Below are 15608 nucleotides of genomic sequence, written 5' to 3'. Positions count from 1 at the left end.
GTTTGTTTTTAAAAACCTTAATGTAACCATGTAAACAATGATTTGTAACATTATGTAATATCTGATAAAACACAAACTGAAGCAAAGTTCATATAAAAAAATAAAATAAATATATATATATATATATATATATATATATATACATATATATATATATATGGAAAAAAGGAATTCAGGAGAATGCGCCCATAGTGTAAATCAAATTTATTTTTTAAAACATTTCATTAAAAACGAATCACAGGTATAGATGTGCTAATACCTTCTTTGGTATTAGCACATCTAGATGCATACACCGAGTGAAGCAGACACCGAGTGAAGCAGACGTCTGGCAAGCTCCGCCCCAACCGCTGCGGGTGGCCGGACGGGCTTCTGACAGCAGCGCGGTGCACGGTCCCGGCTTCTGGACACAGTGGTTGGTGTAATAGCCTTGTGGATTTTTGTTCATGCGCACAAACTGGCCCAAAGAGTGGGTCAAAGAAGGTATTAGCACATCTATACCTGTGATTCGTTTTTAATGAAATGTTTTAAAAAAATAAATTTGATTTACACTATGGGCGCATTCTCCTGAATTCCTTTTTTCCAGAAATCTGCTCAAGGGGTCCTGAGCTTTTTGGAGAATTGCAGCGGTGTTGGTTCACCAGTGTAACAGCCAAGGGGTGGAATTACCTGTGAACTGCAAACCATTAATTAAGTTCAACCAGCGCACCTGTACACTTCTCTTGCTATATATATATATATATATATATATATATATATACACACACACACACACTTGTACAGGTTGAGTATCCCATATCCAAATATTCCAAAATACGGAACCTTTGTTTTCTGATGGCTCAATGTACACAAACTTTGTTTAATACACAGTTATTAAAATAGTGTATTAAATGACCTTCAGGCTGTGTGTAGAAGGTGTATATGAAACATAACTGAAATGTGTGTTGTGTGTAGAAGGTGTATATGAAACATAACTGAAATGTGTGTATGTACACACAAAGTTATTAAAAATATTCTATTAAATGACCTACAGGCTGTGTGTATAAGGTGTATATGATGCATAAATACATTCTGTGATTAGACTTGGGTCCCATCACCATGATATCTCATTATGGTATGCAATTATTCCAAAATACGGAAAAATCCAATATCCAAAATACTTCTGGTCCCACGCATTTTGGATAAGGGATACTCAACCTGTAGTATATTTTAGTATTGCAGCTAACCATATAAAAATCTCTGCCATAGGAAAATATACATTTGTACATCACGTGTATCATTATAAGTCAAAACCAGCAAAGCAGGTTTAAGAGCCACCCCATTCTAGGGCTTTCATAAACTCTTCTTCGGTGAAAGAAAGCATCTTCGCAGATTCAATGTGCATCTGGTGGAAGGGAGCAAATAAAAATGTATTAGACAAAAATTGTTTCGATCTTCCTGCATCTTGTATTTTTCAATCTGATCATATGTACGCACTGGGATAAAATAAGTATAACTTTATAAATGGTCATGGTGCCCCTTAATATACTTTAAAAAGCTGTACAGATACATTCTCATACACCAAGCCTCAATATGCCATGCAGTAGAAGGTAGCTGTGCTGAGCGTTGTAGTGTAGCTACTTTTTCTTTTAAATATGCTTTCTATTCACACTGCAGATACAGCAAAACACCACGCCATGTGTAGTAAAGATGCCGAACTGTGACTATCGGCTCCGGAATTAGTTTCAAATATGTGATCTTATTAAGAGTTTTTGTTGCATCCAACTAAGATGTGCACATTTGAGTGAAAAAGACGCTCGGGACCTGGCACGCCAAGCAGGGCTGTTTGTTGCCACTGCAGCAAGAGTGTCGTACCAAACAGTATAATTGTACAATATTTGTATAGGCCAGTCACCCAATAATGTTCAATCTGCCTTGGTCGAAGTGAAATAAATACTTCTAAAAAGCGTAGCTTTTAAAATGATGTTTACAACTCCGTTATTCCAGCATTTAGCACAGCAGCAGTTATTCAGGTTTCTAAAGCTCTCTGGGAATTTGTTATAAGCGAGAAATACCTTGCTGACAAACGGTTATGCAAAGTATATTTTCACAAGACAGCAGTAAATACTAAAAGCACCTGAAATTGAACAGAATTCTGTACTTTCTCCATCCCTTAAACAGACAGGTGTTACATGTACTTAAAGTTCCTCAGGGAGAAATGAAAATGCCTGCCACCTCTAACCGAACTCTCCCATAAGGAAACCATGCAGCAGCTTACTGGAGCGTCACAAGCAGGGCATTGATAAGAAACTCTGGAACCAGGTAGCAGAAAATATAATTTGGGTTGAAATGCTGCTTTATAAGGGAATACTTTGCAGAAGCAACATATTCAGATTTGTATATAGTCCTACAAGAGTGGTTTTTATTACAGACAATAACTGGGTTTTTGGTAGCTTCATATATAAAAAAAATAAAGTAAAAAAAAATAGGAATTTGATACCTACCGGAAATTCCTTTTCTCGTAGTCCATAGGAGATACTGGGATGGATTAGTACCATGGGTATAGATCGGATTCATTGGAGCCTGGCACTTTAAAAAATGTTCAGTGTGTGCTGGTTCCTCCCCTCTATGCCCCTCCACCAGACTCAGTCTAGGAAAACTGTGCCCGAGGAGACAGACATAATTTGAGAGAAGGAAAACATAACAGCGGTGAGGTAACGAACCAACAGACAACAACAGTAAGATAGGATAGCCGCGCGAACCAGAACAAATGATAGCCACGCTAACCAAACCAAGAACAGCAACGCTAACTCGAACAGTAATAGGGACAGCAACAACAGACCCAAGCAAGAACTTACAACCAGGTAAGCAGGAAGCACGAAGCACACAGGCTGGCGCCCAGTATCCCCTATGGACTACGAGAAAAGGAATTACCGGTAGGTATCAAATTCCTATTTTCTATAACATCCTAGGGGATACTGGGATGGATTAGTACCATGGGGAAGTCCCAAAGCTCCCAGAACGGGTGGGAGAGAGTGCTGAGACCCCTGCAAAACCACCTGACCAAACTGAAGGTCATCACCGGCCAAGGTATTGAACTTTACAAACGTGATTGAACCAGACCAAGTAGCAGCTCGACACAACTGCAAGGTCGAGACTCCACGGGTAGCCGCCCAGGAAGAACCCACCGACCTTGTGAAGTGGGCCTGAATAGAACTCGGCAACAGCAATGATGCCAAAGAGTAAGCCTGTTAAATTGTTAGATGGATCCAATGAGCAATGGACTGCTTAGAGGCAGGACATCCAATCTTCGCAGCGTCGTAGAGAACAAAGAGCGAGTCCGTCTTTCTGTGGCGAGCAGTCCTCTTGACGTAAATCCTCAAAACCCAAACCACGTCCAAGGACTTTGGAGCAACCGATGTGTCAGACATTACCAGAACCACTATCGGTTGATTAATGTGAAAAGCAGATACCACTTTCGGCAAAAACTGTGGGCGAGTCCTGAGCTCCGCCCTATACTCGTGAAATATCAAATAAGGGCTCTTACAGCATAAGGCCCCCAATTCCGACACTTGTCTTGCTGAGGCTAAAGCCAATAACATGACAGTCTTCCAAGTAAGATATTGCAAGTCCACCCTGTGCAAAGGTTCAAACCAGTCCAATTGAAGAAAGGTCAGGACCACATTGAGATCCCACGGAGCTGTGAGTGGGACAAAAAGTGGTTGCATGCTAAGAACACCTTTCAAGAATGTCTGCACCTCCGGAAGAACAGCAAGTTGCCTCTGGAAGAATATGGAGAGTGCTGAAATCTGAACTTTGATGGAGCCCAACCGTAGGCCCATATCCACGCCGGGTCTGGGACTGAGGGTCGACAGCACAAAGGTCGACACACCTTAGGTCGACGCCAATTGGTCGACACACCTTAGGTTGACATGGACAAAAGGTCGACATGGACAAAAGGTCGACAGGAACAAGGTCGACATGGAAAAAGGTCGACATGAGTTTTTTATGTTTTTTTGGTGTCGTTTTCTTCGTAGAGTGACCGGGAACCCCAATTAGTGCACCGCGTCCCCTCGCATGGCACGCTTCGCTCGCCATGCTTCGGGCATGGTGCCTTCGCTCCGCTACCGCTTCGCTCGGCACACTTTACCGTTCCAATCGTAGTCCACGTGGATCGTTAAGTATGAAAAGGTTCAAAAAAAAGAAAGAAATCGTGAAAAACTCATGTCGACCTTTTTCCATGTCGACCTTGTTCATGCCGACCTTTTGTCCATGTCGACCTAAGGTGCGTCGACCAATTGGCGTCGACCTTTGTGCTGTCGACCTGGAGTCCGGATACCGTCCACGCCTGCTTGCAGGAAGAGAAGAAAACGTCCAAGTTGAAAATCTATAGTAAAATATTTTCTACCCTCATTCCACGAAACATATTTCTTCCAGATGCAGTGGTAATGCTAAGACGTCACCACCTTCCGGGCTTGGACCGTAGTCATGATAACCCTGGAGGGAAGCCCTTTCCAGGCTAGAATCTCCCTTTCAATCTCCAAGCCGTCAAACAAAGCCGCAGTAAGTCTGGATAGACGAATGGGCCTTGTTGAAGAAGATCCTTGAGTAGCGTTAGAGGCCAGGGCTCCTCCAGAGACATGGTTAGGAGGTCCGCATACCAGGCCCGTCTAGCCCAATCCAGGGCAATTAGAATTGCCTGAACGTTTTCCCTTTTGAGTCTTTTTAGAACTCTGGGAATGAGAGGGATTGTAGGAAACAGGTATATGAACTGGTAAGTCCAAGGGGACGTCATTGCATCCACCGCAGCTGCTTGCGGATCCCTCGTCCTGGAACAGTAGCGACGCAGCTTCTCGTTGAGGCAAGAAGCCATCAGGTCTATCTGCAGACAGCATCACCGGTAAACCAGCTGTTGAAAACACCTGAGGGTGAAGGCCCCATTCCCCCAGATGGAGGTCATGCCTGCTGAGGAAGTCCGCTTCCCAGTTGTCCACTCCTGGAATGAATATGGCTGAGATGGCCCTTGCATTGGTTTCCACCCAGAGGAGTATCCTTGACACCTCTCTCATTGCGGCCCTGCTTCTTGTTCTTCCCTGTCGGTTTATGTACTCTACTTGTATGGCCTGATTTTGGAGAAGATAGGAGGCCTGTAGAAGAGCATTGTAAATTGCCCTGAGTTCTAGAACGTTTATCGGTAGCAAGGATTCCTTACTGAACCACATTCCCTGGAACTGAGCCCCTTGTGTCATTGCCCCCCCCCCCCCCCCCCCAGCCCCGGAGGCTGGCATCCGTTGTCAGCAGCTTCCAAGACTGGGCACTAAAACTCCAACCCTCCACAAGGTGAGAGACTTGTAGCTACCATAACAGGGAGATCCATGCTTTCAGCGACAGAGCTACACTCTGATGCAGGTGAGACCCAGACCACTCGTCCAGCAGATCCAGCTGGAACCGATGGGCATGGAATCTGCCGTACTGGATTGCCTCGTAGGAAGCCACCATCTTTCCCAGTAGGCGGATGCAAAGGTGAACTGAGACCTTGCGTGGTCTAAGCACCGAGTGGACCATAGCCTGGATAGTCAATGCCTTGAACATGGGGAGGAATACCTTTTGATACACTGTGTCCAGTATCATTCCCAGGAACTGAATTCTCTGACGGTTCCAGGTGAGACTTCTGGATATTAAGGAGCCACCCATGTTCCATAAGGCGGCGAGTAGCCAAGTCTTTGCTGTTCAGCAAACTCTCCCTGGACACCACCTTTATCAGAAGATCGTCTAAGTAGGGGACTATGTTGACTACCATCATGCGGAGTTGCAGCATCATCTCCGCCATGACTTTTGTGAATACCCTTGGAGCTGTGGGAAGACCAAAGGGTAAGGCCTGAAACTGGAAGTGGTGGTCTAGTATAGCGAATCTGAGATATGCCTGATGAGGGGGCCATATCGGGATGTGTAAATATGCATACTTGATATCCAGGGATACCAGGAACTCCCCTTCCTCCAGACCTGAGACCACCGCCCATAGAGATTCCATCTTGAACCTGAACATCCGAAGATACCGGTTCAGAGATTTGAGGTTCAAGATCGGCTGTACCGAACCGTCCAGTTTCGTTACCACGAATAGACTTGAATAAAATCCCCTGTTGTGCAACAGAGGTGGTACCGGAACAATAACTATTGTTTGTAGTAGTTTTTGAATGGTATCCTGCAAGGTAGCTCTTGCTACAGGTGAAGCTGGTAAGCTTGACCTGAAGAATCTGTGAGGAGGGACTGCTTGGAATTCCAACCGGTAACCCTGAGATATGAGGTCCCTTACCCAAGGGTCCCAGCAGGATTCTACCCACACGTGGGCGAAGTGTTGAAGCCGAGCACCCACTTGAAAGTCCCCCTGCAGCTGGGGCCAACAGTCACATGGAGGGCTTAGTGGATGAGGATCTGAAGGCCTGCTCCAGAGACCCAACAGTCGCTGGTTTACCTCTGTTTCCTCTAGCTGCATTTGAGGCACCCCTGGCTTTGCCTCTGAATCTGGCCACACAAAGGGACTGCAGAGAGGGCCCAGGATAGGGACATCTAACCGGAGACGCAGCAGACGCCAGATAGGTAGACTTACCCGCCGTTGCTTGAGAAATCCACTTGTTCAGTTCTTCCCCAAACAAGGCATCCCCTGTATTTTCCACACCCTTCTTGGAAACAGCATCCGCTGGCCATTGTCGCAGCCACAGAGCTCTGCGAGCCAAAACTGCCATCGCGGTGGCATGGGCATTGATGAGGTCTATTTCTTTGATCGCCTCACTCATGAAATTTGCAGCATCCTGGATATGATGCAGTAGAGTCAGGATCTCATCCTGAGGTAAAGTGTCAAACCCCTCTATTATATTATCAGAAGACCATGAACCCTTGTAATCCAACCGCAAGCAATGGTGGGACTCTGCGCCACACCCACTGCGGTATAAACTGATTTGACTGTAGTCTCAATTTTATGGTCAGCTGGGTCTTTGAGAGAGATAGCACCAGGTACAGGCAGTACAATCTTATGTGACAGCCTGGACACTGATGTATCCCCACACGAGTGAGCTTAATTCCTTGGAGACAGGGAAGGTGGCAGAAGATTTTGGTATTACATTAAAAAACAACTATTCCTCAGGTTCTGTCTCCTTATCCGGTATGTTGAAGACTTCCCTAATAGAATAAATTAGGGCCTGCACACCCTAAGACAAAGTATTGTCACCCTCCATGTCCACCTCCCCTTCATCCAGATCTGGCATGTCATTATCAGAGTCAGATTGGAGTACATGTGAGTGCATGTTTATGAGAAGCCAGCAGGGAGGTCTGAGGAGCTTGCCTGTGGTCAGCAGCCTTGCTCAAAAAATCATCCAGAGATTTCTTAAGGGTCTACTTTTCTTGCCTGGCAGTAGCCAACTCTGTATTAATATTAGTAATCATTCCTTTAAATGATTCCAAACACTCTGGCTCCTGTACACGACTACCCTGTGAGGGAAGAAAACACTTGAGTACACTTGAGAGATCCCCCCGGTGAAGGGAAAAACTTTGTGTTGCAGAAGGGGGACACAGCCTTCTTGCCAGATATTCTGACACAGTAGAATCACACACAGTATTTGAGAAACAACACAGTGCAGTGAAATAACACAAAGGCCTTGGCAGTCCTTAATGGAGAGATACAGAGAGGGATAAGACCAGCACACTATGCCACTCAGTAAAAGCAGTGCTCCGCTGGGCATAAACCAGAGCCCTAGATAAGGCAGCGGGTGTTTATTGTAACCTATATGCTCCCCCCTTCTATAAATCCCCCTGGTACCAGCTCGAGGTGATTTAGCAGGGTCTGTGGAGGAGCAGCGCTGTGCATGCAGCCTGGATATCAGCAGCAGCTAGAAATAACGCCTCTGAGCTGCTGGTCCCGCTCTCCGGGAAGCCCCACCCCCATAATGGCGCGCAGTCCCTCTTATAAGTTTATCCTGGCTTTGTGTAAAATGGAGTTAAGACCCCTTATTACACCAGCGCTAGTGTGGGCGTTCACCATTGTCACCGGGGACTCGCTAACCAGGACCCCAGTGGTAGTACTCACCACACCGCATCTTCGGCATCTGTTAGGGGTGGCGGCATGCTGCCAACGTGTGCGCACACCCTGGGGGTATGTGAATCAACGCCTCAGGAGCGAACGTCCTGTCAGCAAACCATTAACCCTATAGGAGGTTGGTTCGGTTCGGTTCCCCCCCCCCCCCCCCCCCCAAGTCCCACGACGCAGGCAGAATGGTGCCAGCCAGTGCTGCCTGAAAAAGAAAAAAAAAACGAAAAGAAATTTCTGAAGAAACCTCTCTGGACCACCAGAGAATGCACCCGTCTCCTCTGGCACGTCTTTCTCAACGGAGTCTGGTTGGGGGGGGGGGGGGGCGCATAGAGGGGAGGAGCCTGCACACACTGAACATTTCTTTAAGTGCCAGGCTCCAATGGACCCGATCTATAACCATGGTAGTAATCCATTCCAGTATCCCCTAGGACGTTAGAGAAAATGTAAGTTTACATTAAATATCTCCCCTCCCCCCAATAGAAAGTGACAGCCCCATGCCAGAGGGGAGGATGAAAATCACAATGTCAACTTTCTGCAGAGTGTGTATGGGGTTAGGATTAGGCACTAGGGGAACAACAGCAGAATCAGCTGACCAGCTGGACCCAGAAGACACTGCTGCAGTCATCAGCAGGTAAGCGATCACCTCACCGCCAGGACAGCGTTGTCTACATTTCAATGTTGTCATTATGACGGTCAACAAAACAAACCCACCAGGGACACTTATCAAATGGCTGTTTTCCCTGCGACTTAAAAACCTCTACCACATTGCCTGCAAATTCCCCCCATTTATTATCCAACTACTTTGTTAAAACTAAAATTGCAGGTGATGTGCAGTGGATGTGACACCCCAAGATCACAGGCGGTGTAAGCTAAACCACCACAAATTGGGTACTAGTGGCAAAATTGCCGTACCTGTCTATTCCTACCCTAATAAGGAGGCAAATACACGTATGCATTACTGTATGCTACCAATGATTAATTTTTTAAATAAGGGGGGCCAAAACAGTTAAACAGCTGTGCCTCCTGTAAATATAAGTAATAAATATATTCTTGGGCAAATTATTCTATTTTACAAATACAGTACAAATTCCCAAGAATTCTTTACCCTCTCCAGTCTATTTGTAGTCTATACGAAATACTATGGAGGATAGCATGCACGTTTATTTGGAACTGTAAGAAGCCTAGGATTTGCCTTGTAAAGCTTCAGCAAAGCAGATCCAATGGTGGTATTAATTTACCTAATACAGGTATTAGTGCCTACGGTCACGCTGCCCATCTTCGCTATCTGAGAGATTGGCTCCACAACAAAAATATGTATACCAATACTGCCTTGGAGACTGCTTTCTTGAATGGCACCAGTCTAACCTACTTTCTACACCTACATGATGGCGAAGTACCTATATCAGTTCAAGCTAAACCGTTATTAATGTTGACCCGTAAAGTATGAAATTCTACACTACAAACATTCCCTGAACCCATACGTGTCCCAATTTCTAACTATGCTTTATAATCCGGATTTTCATAATGGGACAGCAGGTCATCCTTTTACTTCATGGAACAGACAGGGAATTACTAGTGTTTGGCATCATCATCACTCAATCCAGAAGTTGTCTATGTCATTTACACAGGTGGTGGAGCAATATCCAATACTTAGACCTATTCCGTTAGCTTATTTACAGGCCCGACATCATGTGGCTGGCCTCTCCAGAATGCTCTCTCCGGATTACTGTAATAACTTTCGATATGTTATGTTGATGAGGGAGAATCCCTTTTACAGAGCAATGTCTACATTATTCGTTCCTTCATACTCCTTTACAATATGATACACAGAAAACTGGGTGGGCACAATGGAAGACCACTTCCCATCTCTAACCACAAAAAAAAATTATGAACACTTGAGACATCCATCAAGCTAGACCCCACGGCATCCTATGTAGCATTATTTGTAAATATATTGGTCATCTCATCGCAGATACTTTATGGGGACGATGGAAGATCATTCATGCCCCAGGTGCGGCTCTCAATGGGCTGAACTAGTGCACTGTTTATGGGCATGTCCGGTAATACAGAGATTTTGGACTCCGGTATGGGGTTATGTTAACAGCCATCTAATTAATTGTTTACCTTTAACTTCCAAATAGGCAATATTTGATTTCCTACCCAAAGGCACTCAAGTAGCATAGGGTGTTCAGAAACGGTTAATAATCATATCAGCTATAGCAAAAACATGAATTCAGGTGTGGATACAGCCCACGGCCCCTCAGCTTTCTCTTTTTAAAACTTGTTCATGTTTTTAGAATGGAATTGTTGGAGGCCTCGCTACAAAAGGAGAGGTTTCTTGAAAGATATTTCGAGACATGCGAAAGCTACATAGATACTCTGTCCCTCACACTTAAGAAACAGGTTTGGAAGTGCTTTAGGAACACGCTATGGTGTGAGACATGCGTATATCAGGGATGTGCAGTGAGGTAAATGGCTGAGGAGGCACTGACTAGTAACGAGAGCCAGATTTACACATAATAAATAAGCCAAGAGATTCATGTGAGCATTCTACACAGGTGCAGCAGTATCTACCGATGGAAATTTGGTGAGCTTTTATCAGAGATGTGTGGAAAGGATAGGAAGGTGAGGCACTGCCTCACATACCATAGACTTTTTACTCCAAAGTTTTCACTATAAAAATTATTACAATACTACAAAGAAGATACCTGTATTTCTAATATATTCTCTGTATTTTTCATATACTTTATATAGTCAAAACTCTGGCATATACGTTAGTAGGACGGGAAAGGCTCTGCCTCACATCACTGATGTATATGAGCAATACCAACTGATTTCCATTAATTATAATTAGCTCATGTTTGATCTACATCTTACTAACATTTTTTTTTCTTTTACATAATGTGGAGGGAAAAATAAGAATTTACTCACCGGTAATTCTATTTCTCGTAGTCCGTAGTGGATGCTGGGAACTCTGTAAGGACCATGGGGAATAGACGGGCTCCGCAGGAGACTGGGCACTCTAAAAGAAAGATTAGGTACTATCTGGTGTGCACTGGCTCCTCCCTCTATGCCCCTCCTCCAGACCTCAGTTAGGGAAACTGTGCCCGGAAGAGCTGACACAACAAGGAAAGGATTTGGAATCCAGGGTAAGACTCATACCAGCCACACCAATCACACTGTACAACTTGTGATAACCATACCCAGTTAACAGTATGAACAACAACTGAGCCTCATTTAACGGATGGCTCATAACAATAACCCTTTAGTTAAGCAATAACTATATACATGTACTGCAGAGAGTCCGCACTTGGGACGGGCGCCCAGCATCCACTACGGACTACGAGAAATAGAATTACCGGTGAGTAAATTCTTATTTTCTCCGACGTCCTAGTGGATGCTGGGAACTCCGTAAGGACCATGGGGATTATACCAAAGCTCCCAAACGGGCGGGAGAGTGCGGATGACTCTGCAGCACCGCATGAGCAAACTCAAGGTCCTCCTCAGCCAGGGTATCAAACTTGTAGAACTTAGCAAACTTGTTTGACCCCGACCAAGTAGCAGCTCGGCAAAGCTGTAAAGCCGAGACCCCTCGGGCAGCCGCCCAAGAAGAGCTCACCTTCCTTGTGGAATGGGCTTTCACCGATTTCTCTATCGTCCTTGTGGATGCTGGGGTTCCTGAAAGGACCATGGGGAATAGCGGCTCCGCAGGAGACAGGGCACAAAAAGTAAAGCTTTCCGATCAGGTGGTGTGCACTGGCTCCTCCCCCTATGACCCTCCTCCAGACTCCAGTTAGATTTTTGTGCCCGGCCGAGAAGGGTGCAATCTAGGTGGCTCTCCTAAAGAGCTGCTTAGAGAAAGTTTAGCTTAGGTTTTTTATTTTACAGTGAGTCCTGCTGGCAACAGGATCACTGCAACGAGGGACTTAGGGGAGAAGGAGTGAACTCACCTGCGTGCAGGATGGATTGGCTTCTTGGCTACTGGACATCAGCTCCAGAGGGACGATCACAGGTACAGCCTGGATGGTCACCGGAGCCGCGCCGCCGGCCCCCTTGCAGATGCTGAAGTAAGAAGAGGTCCAGAATCGGCGGCTGAAGACTCCTGCAGTCTTCTAAAGGTAGCGCACAGCACTGCAGCTGTGCGCCATTTTCCTCTCAGCACACTTCACACGGCAGTCACTGAGGGTGCAGGGCGCTGGGAGGGGGGCGCCCTGGGAGGCAAATGAAAACCTTTTTTGGCGAAAAATACCTCACATATAGCCCCCAGAGGCTATATGGAGATATTTAACCCCTGCCAAGATTCACTAAATAGCGGGAGACGAGCCCGCCGAAAAAGGGGCGGGGCCTATCTCCTCAGCACACAGCGCCATTTTCTCTCACAGAAAGCCTGGAGAGAAGGCTCCCAGGCTCTCCCCTGCACTGCACTACAGAAACAGGGTTAAAACAGAGAGGGGGGGCACTGATTTTGGCGATATTGAGATATATATAAAGATGCTATAAGGGAAAACACTTATATAAGGTTGTCCCTATATAATTATAGCGTTTTGATGTGTGCTGGCAAACTCTCCCTCTGTCTCCCCAAAGGGCTAGTGTGGGTCCTGTCCTCTGTCAGAGCATTCCCGGTGTGTGTGCTGTGTGTCGGTACGTGTGTGTCGACATGTATGAGGACGATGTTGGTGAGGAGGCGGAGAAATTGCCTGTAATGGTGATGTCACTCTCTAGGGAGTCGACACCGGAATGGATGGCTTATTTAGGGAATTACGTGAGAATGTCAACACGCTGCAAGGTCGGTTGACGACGTGAGACGGCCGACAAACTATTAGTACCGGTCCAGGCGTCTCAGAAACACCATCAGGGGCGTTAAAAACGCCCATTTACCTCAGTCGGTCGACACAGACACAGACACGGACACTGAATCCAGTGTCGACGGTGAATAAACAAACGTATTTCTCATTAGGGCCACACGTTAAGGGCAATGAAGGAGGTGTTGCATATTTCTGATACTACAAGTACCACAAAAAAGGGTATTATGTGGGAGTGAAAAAACTACCTGTAGTTTTTCCTGAATCAGATAAAATAAAATGAAGTGTGTGATGATGCGTGGGGTTACCCCGATAGCAAATATTGGCGTTATACCCTTTCCCGCCAGAAATTAGGGCGCGTTGGGAAACACCCCTTAGGGTGATAAGGCGCTCACACGCTTATCAAGTGGCGTTACCGTCTCCAGATACGGCCGCCCTCAAGGAGCCAGCTGATAGGAAGCTGGAAAGATATCCTAAAAAGTATATACACACATACGGTGGTTATACTGCGACCAGCGATCGCCATCAGCCTGGAGATGCAGTGCTGGGTTGGCTTGGTCGGATTCCCTGACTGAAAATATTTTATTCATATAGAGCATTTAATAGGATGCATTCTATATATATGTACGTGAGATGCACAGAGGGATATTTGCTCTCTGGCATCAAGATAAGTACGTTGTCCATATCACCCAGAAGATGTCATGGACACGACAGTGGTCAGGTGATACAGATCCCATACGGCACATGGAAGTATTGCCGTATAAAGGGAAGGAGTTAGTTGGGGTCGGTCCATCGGACCTGGGGACCACGGCAACAGCTGGGAAATCCAACCTTTTTACCCCAAGTTACATCTCAGCTGAAAAAGACACAGTCTTTTCAGCCTCAATCCTTCCTTTCCCATGAGGGCATGCAGGCAAAAGGCCAGTCATATCTGCCCAGACATAGAGGTAAGGGAAGTAGACTGCAGCAGGCAGCCCCTTCCCAGGAAAAGAAGCCCTCCACCGCGTCTGCCAAGTCCTCAGCATGACGCTGGGGCCGTGCAAGCGGACTCAAGGTGGGGGGGTAGTCTCAAGAGTCTCAGCGCGCAGTGGGATCACTCGCAGGTTGACCCCTAGATAGTACAAGTATTATCCCAGGGGTACAGATTGGAGAGTCGAGACATCTTCTCCTCGCAGGTTTCTGAAGTCTGCTTTACCAACGGCTCCCTCCGACAGGGAGGCAGCATTGGAAACAATTCACAAGCTGTATATCCAGCAGGTGATAATCAAAGTACCCCTCCTACAACAAGGAAAAGGGTATTATTTTTCCACACTATAGTGTGGTACTGAAGCCAGACGGCTTGGTGAGACATAGTCTAAACTGAAATCTTTGAACACTTACATAAAAGGTTCAAATCGAGATGGAGTCACTCAGAGCAGTGATAGCGAACCGGAAAGAAGGGGACTATATGGTGTCCCTGGACATCAAGGATTACCTCCATGTCCAAATTTGCCCTTCTCAACAAGGGTACCTCTGGTTCGTGGTACAGAACTGTCAATATCAGTTTCAGACGATGCCGTTTGAATTATCCACGGCACCCCGGGCCTTTTACCAAGGTAATGGCCGAAAAGATGTTTCTTCAAAGAAAAAAGGCATCTAAATTATCCCTTACTTGGACGATATCCTGAAAAGGGCAAGTTCCAGAGAACAGTTGGAGGTCGGAAGAGCACTATCTAAAGTAGTTCTACGACAGCACGACTGGATTCTAAATATTCCAAGAATCGCAGCTGTTTTCCGACGATACGTCTGCTGTTCCTAGGAATGATTCTGGGCATAGTCCAGAAAAAGGTGTTCCTCCGGGAGGAAAAAGCCAAGGAGTTATTCGACCTAGTCAGAAACCTCCTAAAACCAGGCCAAGTATCAGTGCATCAATGCACAGGAGTCCTGGGAAAAATGGTGGCTTCTTACGAAGCGATTCCATTCGGCAGATCTCAGGGGATTTGCTGGACGAATGGTCCGGATCGCATTTTCAGATGCATCAGCGGATAATCCTGTCTCCAAGGACAAGGGTGTCTCTTCTGTGGGGGCTGCAGAGTGCTCATCTTTTAGAGGGCAGCACACTCAGCATTCAGGACTGTGTTCTGGGGACCACAGATACCAGCCTGAGAGGCTGGGGAGTAGTCACACAGGGAAAAAATTTCCAAGGAAGTGTGGTCAAGTCTGGAGACTTCTCTCCACATGAATATACTGGAGCTAAGGGCAATTTACAATGCTCTGAGCCTAGGAAGACTCCTGCTTCAAAGTCAACCGGTGCTGATCCAGTAGGACATCATCATGGCGATCGCCCACGTTATCAGACGGGGCGACACAAGAAGCAGGAGGGCAATGACAGCAAGGATTCTTCGCTGGGCGGAAAATCATGTGATAACACTGTCAGCAGTGTTCATTCCGGGAGTGGGCAACTGGGAAGATTTCCTCAGCATAAATGAATTCCACCCGGAAAAGTGGAAACTTAATCTGGAAGTTTCCACATGATTGTAAACCGTTGGGAAAGACCAAAGGTGGTTATGATGGCGTCCCACCTGAAGCGCCAGGTCAAGAGACACTCAGGCAATAGCTGGGACGCTCTGGTAACACCGTCGGTGTACCAGTCGGTGTATGTGTTCCATCCTCTGCTTTTCATACCCAATGTATTGAAAATGATAGGAAGGAGAGGAGTAAGAACTATACTCGTGGCTCCGGTTTGGCCAAGAAGGACTTGGTTCCCG

General features: G+C 46.2%; 2 protein-coding genes across 2 annotated transcripts in view; one reads left to right on the top strand and one right to left on the bottom strand.

Moving 5' to 3' along the window:
• ZNF280D (zinc finger protein 280D) overlaps positions 1-15608 on the top strand; it is a 629515-nt gene that overhangs the window by 480800 nt on the left and 133107 nt on the right. The gene's annotated exons all lie outside the window — the stretch shown is intronic.
• TEX9 (testis expressed 9) overlaps positions 206-15608 on the bottom strand; it is a 162286-nt gene continuing 146883 nt past the window's right edge. Inside the window, exon 12 of the mRNA XM_063926152.1 lies at positions 206-1381. Coding sequence (XP_063782222.1) covers positions 1304-1381 — 78 coding nt within the window. The 3' untranslated portion in view covers positions 206-1303. The remainder of the gene's footprint in view (positions 1382-15608) is intronic.

This window comes from Pseudophryne corroboree, chromosome 6 (genome assembly GCF_028390025.1).
Source record: "Pseudophryne corroboree isolate aPseCor3 chromosome 6, aPseCor3.hap2, whole genome shotgun sequence".
Lineage (NCBI taxonomy): Eukaryota > Metazoa > Chordata > Amphibia > Anura > Myobatrachidae > Pseudophryne > Pseudophryne corroboree.
Note: the sequence above shows the minus strand (reverse complement) of the source record. Positions and strands in the feature narration are given on the sequence as shown.